Raw genomic sequence first — 13,411 nt, forward strand, 5'->3', positions numbered from 1 at the left:
CCAGGTGCGGGGACTGAAGACCCGGACACCACACCTGGCCTAACAGCCTGTCATTAGGTAGCCCTGGCTTGCCTGGCATTCTCTAGGTAGATTAGGCTTGAACTCACAAAGAGTCTAAGGCCTCTGCCTCTAGGGTTCCCTGATTAAAGGTGTGTACTGACCACGCCCAGTCTATATTATTTTTAATAGGATTTTCTGTAGCTCAGGTTGGCATAGTTGAGATTGACCTTGAATTCTGGATCCTACTAGGAGCCTCCACTCCCAAGTACTGGGGTCACAGGTTCAAACCTCCAAATTTAACACTGTACTCTTTTGTTGTTGCTGTTATTTTGAGACAAGGTTTCTCTGTGTAGCTCTGGCTGTCCTGGAACTCACTCGGTAGACCAGGCTGGCCTTGAACTCACAGAGATAGGTCTGCCTCTACTTCGAGAGTGCTGGGATCAAAGGTGTGCACCACCACAGCACATCTTTAATCTCTTAGAGTTCTTTCCTCATGAACTAATCTCATTGAAAAGACACTGCTATTTTTTAAAAAAATATTTTCTTAAGATTTATTTTTGTATTAACGTGTCTCATCTGAGTGCAGGTGGCCCATTGGCTCCCCTGGAGTGGGACTGCAGGCAGCTGGGAGGCACCCATGAGGGCGCTGGGAATCGAAGTCTTCTGGAAGACTCCCATCGCTCCTGCCTCAGGAATATGATGTATGAGTTCTCTTGGCCTCCTGACCCTGGAATATGATATATGACTTTGGAATTGACACAAATGTCCAGACCATGGTACTCACTCTTCTTTTTTGGTAACTTTCTAATACAGTCCTTTGCACGTTTTAATTCTATCCTATTTGTGGCTATTTATTTACTTACGAGTTTTGTGCTTTTAGACTGAGACAGGGTCTCATAGTCCAGGCTTTGAACTCACTTGGCTTTGAATTTCCTCCTCCTTTCCAAGGCTAGGATTACATGCCTGTGCCACCACGCCTTCCTTATTATTTGTGTTTTTAAAACTGACTTACAATGCTTCTTTGTGAATCAGTGAACCAGCTTTTTTCATGTGTATATATACAAGATTTCTTGTTCCCTACTTACAATAAAAACACATTTTCCTTTAGGGGCTATGCAAGTAGCTTTTTTTTTTTTTTTTTAAATAGGGCAGTGTCTTCTTGATGTTGTTTGGAGACAGCCTTGGTAGCCTCTGCTCGCCTTGGGAGCTTTCAGCAGTCTCCTGCCTCAGGCTCCCAGGTGTGGTGCATCGCCGGAGCTCACGTGGAAAAGCTGCGTGTGGTAGTTAGGGTGGTTAGGGTGGTTAGGGTGTGCTTTGCAATTCCTGTGCTGATACGGGCAGACCCTGGGGCTGGCTGGTCAGCCAGGGTACCCTACTGAATTCCTGCCCAGTAAACCAAAACCGAACACAACCGGGACCACCAAGCCCAACCATTGGTGAAAAGAACCCACTCAAAGTGTCCTTTGACCTCCACGCACTCCCTGTGGTACACATTATTAAGTAAAAAACAGGATGTGCATATGAACACACACACGTGCACGCGCGCGCATGCACACACACACACACACACACACACTGTGAGGGTGGAGGGAGGGAACATGTTTCTGTGTGTGCGTATATGAAAAATATATAATATCTAATATACATGCACATACATATAAGATATATGTATATATAATGTAATGGAATTCAATATTCTTGAAAGAGTAACTTTTTAGATAAAAGGATAATGTGTGTGTGTGTGTGTGTGTGTATTTTTAGCATTTATCTTAAGGAAATAGAACAGGAACTTAGGACTATAGCTCAATTGGCCGGTAGAATAGGCCTTGAGCTCTATTCCCAGCACCACAAAATAAATAAGTAAAGAAAACATTACAGTGTTGTTCTTTCAAGGGTGTCAGTTAGAAAGTTGTTTAAAAGCTGACTGGGGGGCTGGAGAGATGGCTCAGTGGTTAAGAGCTCTGACTGCTCTTCCAGAGGTCCTGAGTTCAGTTCCTAGCTACCATATGGTGGCTCACAGCCATCTGTAATGGGATCCGATGCCCTCTTCTGGTGTGTCTGAGGACAGCTGCAGTGTACTTATATACATAAAATAAGTAATATAAAAAAATGCTGACTGAGCACAGTGGAACAAGTCTTAGGCTACCACTGGAAGGCGTAGGCCGAGCTTTGCGTAGTGGCAGTATCACAGCCAGTGAGGTTTATCCGAGGCTCGGATTATTGCTAATTGGAAGGCATAGGCCGGAGGATTGGGACTTCAAGATGACTAGCTTGGGTTACTCGAAACCCTACCTCAAAAAAAAAAAAAAAAAGTTGTTTATAATGGGGAGGATTGGCAAAAGACAGTAAAACAATGCCCTGATTATGACAGCTATCCATGTCCATATACGGTAAGTGATTGAAATGACACAGGGTATTTAGTGATATTAAAATGCATGAATTGCTAAGAACGAGATAGGACCCAACTCACAAGTATCCAAACTAGAGTGCTAAGTACAGACAGATATACTATTTTCACATTAATTCTGGGTGCTGTAAATAGTGGGTGAGACTTTCCTTTTTTCCTACAACTATACTTGAACAATAAAGTTTAATTTTTAATGTAGCAACTAAAAACAATGTATCTTATAATTTTATAGATACAACATTGTGTTTAGCTTTGATAGGAAGGGATTACCTTAGCTGAAAATATTCTCTAGGGTCGGGCACACTTTGAAGTCCTCATCCTCCTGCCTCAGCCTCCTAAGGGCTAGGGTTAAACAAGTGAGCCACCATACGTGGGTCTAACTCAGTGTTTTCGAAAGAGTAAGTTCTCTTTTTTTTTTTTTTGGTTCTTTTTTTTTCCGGAGCTGGGCACCGAACCCAGGGCCTTGCGCTTCCTAGGCAAGCGCTCTACCACTGAGCTAAATCCCCAACCCCTGTAAGTTCTCTTTAGATAAAAGAGTCAACAGAAAAGTTTATCAAAGAAGGTTGTGAGGAAAGACATCATAAGCCCTCTCTCTCAAAGTCTTACTTTTTTTGTTTGCTTGAGAGTAAAATAGCCCCATCTTTCTGGGAGACAAGCTGTGCCCATTCCACAGAAGCAGCATGGGCCACTGTTTCTGAAGCGTAACAGGCAAAGTGCAGAGCAGCAAAAGCCTCTACCCAGGCACTAAAGGACAGTTTGGTCTGACCAAAGCTCAGCTGAGCCAGGTCTAGGAGTTCGTTCCTATTGGTCCCACAGAGATAGCATGACGTTTTACAAAATTTAGAGTGAAATTAGGGGACAGATTGCTTGGGATTGCCCCATTCTTCAGGGGTTCCCCTGGTAAGCATCAGGGGGGATTCCCTTAAATATGGCAGAACCCTAACAGTAAGTATGGGGGCTACAGGGGAGAACAGGTCCCTGCTTGTTAGTTGGAGACTGGAAGGGGTGGGGGAATTCCTAAGCACTCCATTTACAGAGGAGAGCCCCTTGTTAGTCACAGTTCCCTTGGCACAGGGCACTTGGTGGCAGAGACCTGTTTCTGATTCCTTCAAGGTTTCTGATTTCTTGTAGGTTTTAGACACACACACACACACACACACACACACACACACACCCCTACCCCTCTCACCACTGTTTGGCTATTAATTACATAAGCACTATACCAAGTCTGCCAACATCCTCAGACCCTAGTGTCATTCATTCTAAGTGTTTTTATGTGTGTGTTGGGTCAGGTCATCTGTGGAGGACAGAAGAGGCAACTGGATCCTCTGGAGACGGAGTTACAGGCCGTCCTGGGCTGCCCAGTAGCTCCCCTCCCCAGAGTATCACTCATTCTCAATTAGTTCATGTTTAAAGATAATTTCACAAAGACAACATTGTGGAAATCATTTTATTTATTTAAACATTTATTCATTAATTTATTTTTTGAGACAGGATTTTGTGTAGCTGGTCGAAAGCCTGTTATGTAACAGAGGCTGGCTTGAACTGGTCCTCCTCCTGCCTCAGCTTCCTCGGTCCTGGGATTACAGTAATGTGCCACCATACCTAACAACAGTGTAGACTTATAAAATATTAGGAAGGATGTCCATGTGAGCAAAGGCGTTTAGCACTGTAAATGCCAATTAGGACTTAAAGTGTTTTCATTGATTCTATTGCTATAGAAATCTATAGACAGCAGATTCTAGCCCAAGTTAATGTAGTTCCTATCATACATTAACTAGGGGCACAAGCTAGAGATAAGTTGAATAAGGCAGATGACATGAATAAAGACAGATGACATTTCTCAACATCTTAATCTTATAACTGATGCTAGTAACCACTTACTACCGCTGGTAGCATGGGGAGAGGATATGTGTGTTGCTAGGAAGATGACCCACGTCCAGAGCATTATCAGCAGGTAGTGAATCAGTCTGCTCAGTGAAATCATGCTGCTTGTCCATAAGAAATCTTGAGCTCATGTTACAAGTAATGCATGTCAGCTCATATACAAAACTTCATCACACCAGGTACAAGCATTAAGGCAAATCACGTCACATGGCTTTGAAAACTCTAAACCCACACACCTCAGCGCTCAGCTTGTGCCTAGTTCAGTCAAAAGCTTTAAGGTAACTGGGCCTGGGGACTCTCACCTTTAATCCTAGCCCTCGAGGAGGCGGGGCTGCTGTGAATTCTAGGCAGCCTGATCTACACAGTGACTTCTAGGACAAGGAGGGTTTTAAGGTGAGACCGCATAAACAAACCAAAAAGTTCCATTCAGGTAAGTTGGTTGTGGTGACAGAATGAGGCTGAGGAGAACGAATTCAAGGCCAGCCAGGACATGGTAATCTGTCTTTAGAAAAAGTGTTAGCAAATATTAATTTATAACACATTGGAGAATTAATTTATAACACGTTGCTTTAAATTTAAAAAGTTGTGTGCCTGGGTGTCTTCTTGCAAGTATGTCTGTACATCACGGGTGTCTGGTACCGGAGCACATCCCCTGTAGCTGCAGTTCCAGGTAGTAAGCCACCATAAAGGCTCTGGGAACTCAGAAAGAACAGCCATCCATCCTAATTTTAAAACTTGAAAAATGAAAGACCACCGTTTATCAACTGCTCTCCCCAGCCCACCCCAAAAGGGAAGCTTCAGGCAGGTCTGTGGGTTCCAGGACAGACAGGGCTCCATAGAGAGGCCCTGTTTTTTAAAAAGAAAATTAAGAAAGTAAGTTTAAAAAAAAAAAAGTCTGAAATAGGCTCAAACTGAAGAAGTTTTAAATTAACCTTGTACAACTTGGTGGCACATACCTGTAATCCCAGTAATTCCCGGACTCGAGAAACTGAGGCAGGGTCTTAGTGTATATCCCTGGCTGTCCTAAATTAACGATGTAGACTAGGGTGGCCTGGACCCTGTTTCAAAAATCGCCCCCCAATAAATAATTGATAAATCTACCTCACTTTGTGAATTAATGAGTCTAAATGCGCTAATGTTTTCCAAATAGAGCATAATTAAGGGGGGGAGGGTAAGTTTATGGGCCCTTAATTGGCAAGGCCTCTTTCTGGGAAGATTAAAAAAAAAAAAAAACTCAAAAACCCAAAACCAAACCTAGGCTAATATAATTTCGGGAGGCTCATTTCCAGCTTTGACCGAAGTGATCACTCAAATTCCATACGCGATGCCAACAGCTTTTCTCAAAGTCCTAAAAATTAATTCTCATCTGCTCACCCTGTCTTCGGAGCTGCACTCTCTTCGCAGCCGCACGCGGCGCCCGCAGCAGCTGACTCCTCCCCGCTCGTGGGGAAAACCCTGCCTAATATTTATAACGCTATGACATACTGTAATACTCACAAGGTGGTTGTAGAAGTATAAACACGACTGGAGTTATCTGATTGGCTGCTGGTGATGTAACACCCATGTCAATACTTCCCAGTGAACGCACGTGTTCGACCTTTTATTTAAATTTCCATTTCATCACAGCAATAAGACACTCGGGGCGGTGCATTTTCTGTGAAACGATCGTCGCCCTGGGCTAGAGGTGCTGCCCGGCGTACACAATGCGCCCAAGGAGGTGTCCTCGCGAGGGAGGCACCGCCTGGTCCAGTCTTTTGTCAAGGAACAAAATAAGTTCACTTCCTCGGGCACGGCCACCCGCCCCCCAGTAGATGACAGGGCTGGGACGCGCTCCCACAGCAGTTACTCCCGAGTCCCAGGTGAAGTCGTGGCGAGAGCTGGGCTCGGTGCGCTCGGGCGCGCGGCGGCGAGGCGGCCCCTGACACCGCCAGCTGTTTGTCCTGGCCGAGCCGGCCCCGCCCCGAGACCCCGGCCCCGCGCCCCGCCCGCTTCCTTCCCGTGGCCGCACCCCCGCCCGCAGGCCCGAGCGGCCGGCCCCTTTCCCGGTCCCCGGGCGCCCCCGGCCCAGCCCAGCCCGGCCCAGCCCGCCCCCTCCCCCGGCCGGCCCCCCCCCCCTCCCCCTCCCGCGGTTACTGCTACCCCGGTGCATTGTGGGCGCACGGTCCGTTGTTCATTTGCCATTCGACCTCCGCCAGGGCCTGGTCGGACGGAAACGCTCCGCCGGCTTTATTGTCGGCTCGCTATGTGGCGGAGCCTGGCGGCTTAGCGCGCCTCTCGCGTCCGCTCCTCGGCAGCCGGCGGCGGCGGCGCGACTCCCCGAGGACGGAGATCTGTTGGCGGGCCGGTGTGTGCGCGCAGCGCTGAAGCGGGGCAGCGGAGGGGCGCCCGCACTCCTCAACTTCGAAGGCCGCACGCGCCCCGGTTCCGCCGCCCGCCCACCTCTCCGCGCGGGACGCTGCCCGGAGCGCGGCGGGCGGGGGTGGAGGGACGCGGCTGGGACAGCGGCGGCGGCAGACGCGTGCGGCGGCCTGGGGAGCGAGCGCGAGCCGGCAGGAGGGTAAGGCCGTGCCGGCGGGAGCGCAGCGCAGAGCGGCGCTGCGCAGCGCCGGGGCGGGGGGGCGGGGTGAGGCGTTGGGGGGAGCCGCGGCGAGCGCGCGGGACGCGGCCCGAGCCCGGGCGCGAGCCGAGGCACCGGGCGGCGGCGGCGACGGCGGCGCGCGCCATGTCGTTCAGTGAAATGAACCGCAGGACGCTGGCGTTCCGAGGAGGCGGGTTGGTCACCGGCGGCGGCCCCACGAACAATAACGCTGGCGGGGAGGCCTCTTCTTGGCCTCCGCAGTTTCAGCCGCGACTCCCCGCGCCGCCCGTGCCGCAGCAGCCCAATGGGCGCGGGGCCGACGAGGAAATGGAATCGGAGGGCCTGGAGCCCCAAGACTCGGAGGCCTCCGCCGGGGCGGCCGCCGCCGAGGACGCCAAGGAGTTGCTGCTCCCTCAGGACACGGGCGGCCCCGCCTCGCTGGGCGGCGGCGCGGGGGGCCCCCTGCTAGCGGAAAGGAACCGTCGGACTCTGGCCTTCCGCGGGGGAGGCGGCGGGGGTCTCGGCAACAATGGCAGCAGTCGCGGCCGCCCGGAGACCTCGGCGTGGCCCCTCAGGCATTTCAATGGGCGAGGGCTGGCGGCCGTGGATCCGGAGCTGGACGCGCTGGAGGGGAAGGAGTTGATGCAGGACGGGGCGTCCCTGAGCTACAGCACCGAGGAGGAGGGGGCGAGCCCGGGCGATGGCAGTGGGGCGGAAGGCGGCAGCTGCAGCAGCAGCAGGCGGTCGGGAGGCGATGGCGGGGAAGAAGCAGAGGGCAGCGGTGTGGGAGCTGGCGAAGGAGAGACTGTCCAGCACTTCCCGCTCGCGAGGCCCAAGTCCCTCATGCAGAAGCTCCAGTGCTCCTTCCAGACCTCTTGGCTCAAGGACTTCCCTTGGCTGCGGTACTCCAATGATACTGGCCTTATGTTTTGCGGCTGGTGCCAAACGACCCCCGAGGATGTGGGCAGCGTGGACCTTCCCCAGGTGGGGCATGATGAGCTTTCGCGAGGGACCCGCAACTACAAGAAAACCCTGCTCCTGAGGCACCACGTCTCCACCGAACACAAACTCCACGAAGCCAACGCCCAGGTACCGTAGATCCGGCTCTTGGTTTTCCTCAGATCTTTTGGGAAAGGTTTTATCAGTGGGAGAGACTAAAACTAAAGCAAAAAAAGGGGAGAAATTAAGATCCTTCGGGGAAGGCGTCGTTCCGGTCGAGAGAGGTTCGGGGGAGCTTATGCGTAGGGGTTTGGAAAGCCTGGAAACTAAAGTTTTCCAAAGTTGTGGATGTATTGGGGGAGGGGGTGGAACGACAGTTTTCTAATGATAGCGCTGGGTTTATTTCTCAGGAGTTAGGGTTTGCCTGTGAGATTGATTGAATCCGAGAGAGGTTGGGAGAGGTTGGAAGAGGTTGGAGATTTTAACTTTAAATTGACTTTCGGTCAAAATTTTTTTAAGTCAGCGGAGATTTCATGGACACAAACGTGCTAGAAGTAGTCTGAAGAATAGATTAGACAGTTTCCTTAAGCTTCGGTGCTACTGGCAAGCCACTCAAACTCATGTCAGGTCGAGATAATGTGAAATGTGAGAGGCGTATGCAAATGTGCAGGAAGTTAGTTGAATAACGTGAATAATTTTACGATGTTCATCCCCGTTAAACTTGTTGAACCTTAGGCAGGCTCTTTTTAGTAAGATCTTTGTTCATTTTAGCTATTTACTTCTATTTATATTTCTCTTCTGAGAATCTGTATTATCCCTTTCAAAAACATGGTCGTGAATAGCTTATATGAAGGCTGTTAATCTTAGCTTTGGAAATGTTTAATGTGAAGTGATTTGGGCTTAATTTGCTCACTGGAAAACCGTCAGTCCCTAGTTACAAAACAAGTCTACCTATGAGTTTTAAACATTCCTACTCCAAAGACAGGAGCCTAACTGTTTTGATAGCCCTTTTCAAGTCAAATAGATGTTGGTCGTCCTCCTTTTTATGACTCAGGCAGCCTGTGGTGGTGGGTGGAATTTTCTTTTGTGTTGCTGGCCAGTCATTGATTTTAGAAAGTCAACACTCAGGTATTAGTACCTCACTGTGGTGTTTATGGGAGCGATCCTGCTGCTCAACACACTTAAACTATAGTTTATTAGTCACACAAGTAACCCAGCTTAGCAGAGGCTTTAGTTTTAAAAGCACGGGGTTATTTTGTTTGTTTGGTTTTTCTTTAACCCCCAGAAGGCAGGGAAATGGAGCTTGTTTGGGTTGAAATTTTTATTTGCACAGATTTGCCTAAATCTTAGAAAGAAGGTTCCTCCCTTCTTCTTTCTCTCCTCCAGGATCTCTGGCTATTTTGAAACTCTTAACTATATAGACCAGACTGGTCTCCAACTCCCAGATCTGCCTGTCTTGGCCTCCCGAGTGCTGGGATTAAAGGTGTGTGCTACCACACCTTATGAAGGTCACTTATTTAAGGTATAAAGCCGAGAAAGATTTAGTAAGTTGCCTTAAACCCTGGTTGGCAACCTAAGGCCAGTGCCTATGAGGAGCTTTGTAATGGGGAAAGAGTGAGTTTGAGCAAGCCCAGGTCCAGATCTCAGCTTTCTGCATCATTACCTTTGGATTTGTTCTGGAAATGTGATAGGTCTGACATTTTTATTTTGTTTTCAGTGTATCAGACTGGTTTACATTATTCTGGAAAGTAACTTGTTCTCCTTTTACAGAAGAGACATTTCAGTCATTAAAGGGTTAAGGCATGTCAGTCATTAAGAGTCAGTGATAGATACCTGAAAGTCTTTAGTAAGGTGATAGAAGCTGTGGCCTGTGAAAATGGAAAGCTGACTTCCCAAGTATTGCTATGTAAGTGTTTAGAAAAGTTTCTTTTAAAAAGTTGGAGTTTTTAAATCTAAGTAGTTAGAATATTTTGTCCTGTAGGCAGGCATGAGTGGGACTAACAATGAGCTGCTTGATGATCCATAACTCAGGGAGGGGATTAGTTGGATAACCTTATGGTCCACCTAGTGTGTGTGTATCCTGTAGGCATGTGCCTGGGTCTCCAGAGTTCAGTCCTGGGCAAAACTTTTTCTAAACTTGACTCGAACTACGCCTTCCCAATTAATTCCTTATGACATTGTCTTTAACATGATGTAGGAGCCATCCCACTTTGTTTTAAGACTTCTCTGTTAAATCCCTAACCTTAAGGGGTTATGTATTGGTTTCCTTGATTGAATTTTAGGTGTTACCACTTCTCACTGTTTCTCTTCATTTGTGAGTAACCTTAGTTTGAGGAATAGCTTGTTCTTCTAAGAAACACCTGAAAAATCTCTTTCCCTGGTTAATAGTGACAGGTTCCTAGCAGGATTTGGTGGGTGGGGTGGATGGTGGTGGTGGTGGCTTTAGCCTTGTAGCCTTTGGTTACCTTTAGGAGGCAGTGTAACATTCTGAAAGAACGTTCTTGGGTCCTAATCCTCTAACCATTATTTATTATCGTGCTTATTTTATTATAGATTACTCTTAGTTAAAAAATAAGATAGTGTCTTGTAGCCCTGGTTGGCTTTGGTCCTCTTACCTGTTTCTCAAATGTTTGGACTACTGGCATGCCCAGCACAACCAGCTGAAGGGTTAAGTAGTGTTAGGTTTGGGTAGCTGACCTGGGACCTTACACTAGATAGACCAGTGCTCTCACTGCTAAGGTCACTCCCCACACCAAGATTTGTTTATTTCCTGGTGCCTCTGTCTCTCTCTGTCTCTCTGTCTCTTTCTCTCTCTCTCTCTCTCTCTCTCTCTCTCTCTCTCACACACACACACACACACACACACACACACACACACACACACACACACACACACACACCCCGTTCATCAATGTCAGCTTTTACATTTTTTATCTTATTACAACAGGATCTTGTGTAGCATGGGTAGACTTTAAAGTGCCTTTGTCATCAATTTTGAAGCCACTTTGTAATGGTACTGCTCTTGAATCAAGAGCCAACTATTTTCCCTTTCATATTTTCCGAGACTGAGTCCCATAAGCCTGGGCATTTTGAGTTTTTCTCACTATAAATGTAATTCAATTTCAGAGTGTTCTGTGTTAGCTTCTGTGGAAGCTGAAGAGATGGCTCAGTGCTTGTTCTTCAGAAGGTGCGGTTTGGTTGTCAATCACCTCGTGGTAACTCACAGTCATCCATAATTGCAGTTGCCAGGACATCCAGCAGGCACAAATGTGAGGCATGTGTGTGTTCATTCATATAAAGCACTTAGCTTATGCCTGCAGTCCCAGTGCTGGGAAGTGGGACCATGAGCTCTGTAGTTCAAGGTCATCTTCAGGTTTTTCTCTCAGACAAGTGTTAAGATAATACTAAATGTGAGTTCTAAAACTCAGGCAAGAGTTGAGTTTGACCTGGGCATGGTGTCACATTCTCTTAATCCCACTGCTGCAAAGGCAGCAGGAGCTCCAATATAGATAGAGCTCACACCAGTTCCAGCCAGCTAGGTCTATGTAGTGAGACCCTGTAGGCTAGAAAGGATTCAGTCCCTCCTTCTCTCACACTTTTCTTTGAGTCAGGATCTCACTTTGACTCAGACTGACTGTCTTACATGAAGAACCACTGCACACCACTGTGCTTTCTTAATTACTTTTTTCCTTCCCTTCCTTCCTCCCTTCCTTCCTTCCTTCCTTTCCCCTACCCCCAATGGTTTCTCTATGTAGCCCTGGCTGTCCTGGAATTCTGTACAGCAGGCTGCCCTCATATCCGCCTCCTGCATGCTGGGATTAAAGGTGTGTTGTCAACGTATCCAGCTCTCATTTTAGTTTTTCCACAGAGGTAAGGATCAAATCCAAGGTCTCATTTATACTAGGTAATCACTCTGCACCTGGAAGCCTCCTTTTCCTATTAAAAGACCTTTCGTTCTGTCATAAATTTTTAATTTCCCTTTTTATCATGTGTAGGTTTGTGTGTTGTATATAGTGGGTCTGTACACTTGAGTTGCAGGTGCCTGAGGAAGCCAGAGGCATGGGGTCAGCCTGGAACTTAGTTCCTGGGGCTTGTGAATCCATCACATGATATGGGTGGTCAGAATGAAATGCCAACCCTTGGGAAGGAGCAGCAAGTGCCGAGCTGTCTCTTCAGTCTCTGTTGTGTTACTCTTAAAGACTATTTTACTGTGCTTTATAGCCTGGATTAGTATCCAACAGAAGAAGTACCTTGGTCTTGTAAGTGATAGGACTTCCAGCTTGTGCAATACTGGGTGTTTTTTGTTCATTAGTGTTTTGTTTGAAGCAGATTCTCTTCATGTAGCCCTGTCTGGCCTGAAACTCACTTTGTCGATGTTCCTGGCCTTGAACTTCCAGAGATCTACCTGCCTCTATATCTGTCAGGAGTTCCTCAGGTTAAAGGCATGTGCTGGGTTTTGAGAGTCCAAGCAGGTATTAGAACATTGTTATTAGTATATTACTAAAGTTTACTTTTATTTCTCATTTCCTTGGGAAGTCAGGTACTGTAATTGAAAAGCTAAGGCTTTTTGTAAGCTGGTGAGAGCTTTACTGTCTTTAGTGCCCCGCCCCCATGCCCTTTTTACACAGAGGCATTGTTTCTCTGTGTAGCCCTGGCTGGTCTTCCTCTGCCTCCTGATGCTGGAATTAAAGGTTGTATGCCACCACTACCTGACTTTTCTCCCCACCTTTTAAGACAGGATTTTATCAGGCATTGCCTAGGCTGGTCTGGAACTCTGACCCTGCAAGCTCTGGTAGGCCTTAATACTTGTGAGTGTCCTGGTTCAGTCTCCTAAGTTGCTGGAACTACAGACATGTTCCTTGCCCGGGACCTGTTTCTTATGCTTTATATAAAAGTCCTTCTTTTCCTCCTCCTCCTCTTCCTCTTCCTGCTCTTTTTTGTTTTGGTGGTGACTAACAAAACAGCAAAACTTAAGTACTTTTAACCTTGATTTTCTTTTTTGGAGATAGGTTTTTGCAAGGTTTCCCAGGCTTGTTGGAGCCTAAGCCTCTGGTCATCTCCTACCTCTGCTCCCTAGTAATTGGAAGTCAGAGTGTGTCTTTTTAATTAGACCTTAGTTGTTAAGGACTGCTCCCAAGGAGAAGTGGTGCTTTGCTTATGGGGTTTTGGGGTTTTGTTGTTTTTGAGGCATGGTTTTTCATGACCTCAAACTTTTAATTATTTTAAGGGGTGTGTGTGTGTGTGTGTGTGTGTGTGTCTGTGTGTCTGTGTGTGTCTGTGTCTGTATAATATATAATATAGTGGCTGGAGGGCAGCTTAGTGGATGTTGGATGTTATAGTCTTACGTTGTGAGCTTCCAAGGCACCATTAGCTGTCGGGTTTATGTGATAAACACTCTCAAGTAGCTCGACTGCCATGTCTGGGACCTACACTTTAAACTGTCCGTCTATTGCTGGGACTACAGACATATATCACCATGCCTGGGGAAGAACTTTCTTGTTTGGGGGAGGATTTTTGATCCTAGGCCTCTGTATGCTAGCTAGTCAAGTGCTACTGACCTATATCCACCGTGAGAGGAATCTAAGATCCTTGTAAGAGAA

The 13,411-nt window shown here is 47.4% G+C and overlaps 1 protein-coding gene across 1 annotated transcript in view; it reads left to right on the forward strand.

The window, feature by feature from the left end:
- The first annotated feature begins 6,366 nt into the window (after positions 1-6,366).
- Positions 6,367-13,411, forward strand: part of Zbtb10 (zinc finger and BTB domain containing 10) — a 33,428-nt gene continuing 26,383 nt past the window's right edge. The window contains exon 1 of the mRNA XM_032898646.1: positions 6,367-7,961. Coding sequence (XP_032754537.1) covers positions 7,017-7,961 — 945 coding nt within the window. The 5' untranslated portion in view covers positions 6,367-7,016. The remainder of the gene's footprint in view (positions 7,962-13,411) is intronic.

The sequence above is a fragment of the Rattus rattus genome, chromosome 3, assembly GCF_011064425.1.
Source record: "Rattus rattus isolate New Zealand chromosome 3, Rrattus_CSIRO_v1, whole genome shotgun sequence".
NCBI classification, from domain to species: domain Eukaryota; kingdom Metazoa; phylum Chordata; class Mammalia; order Rodentia; family Muridae; genus Rattus; species Rattus rattus.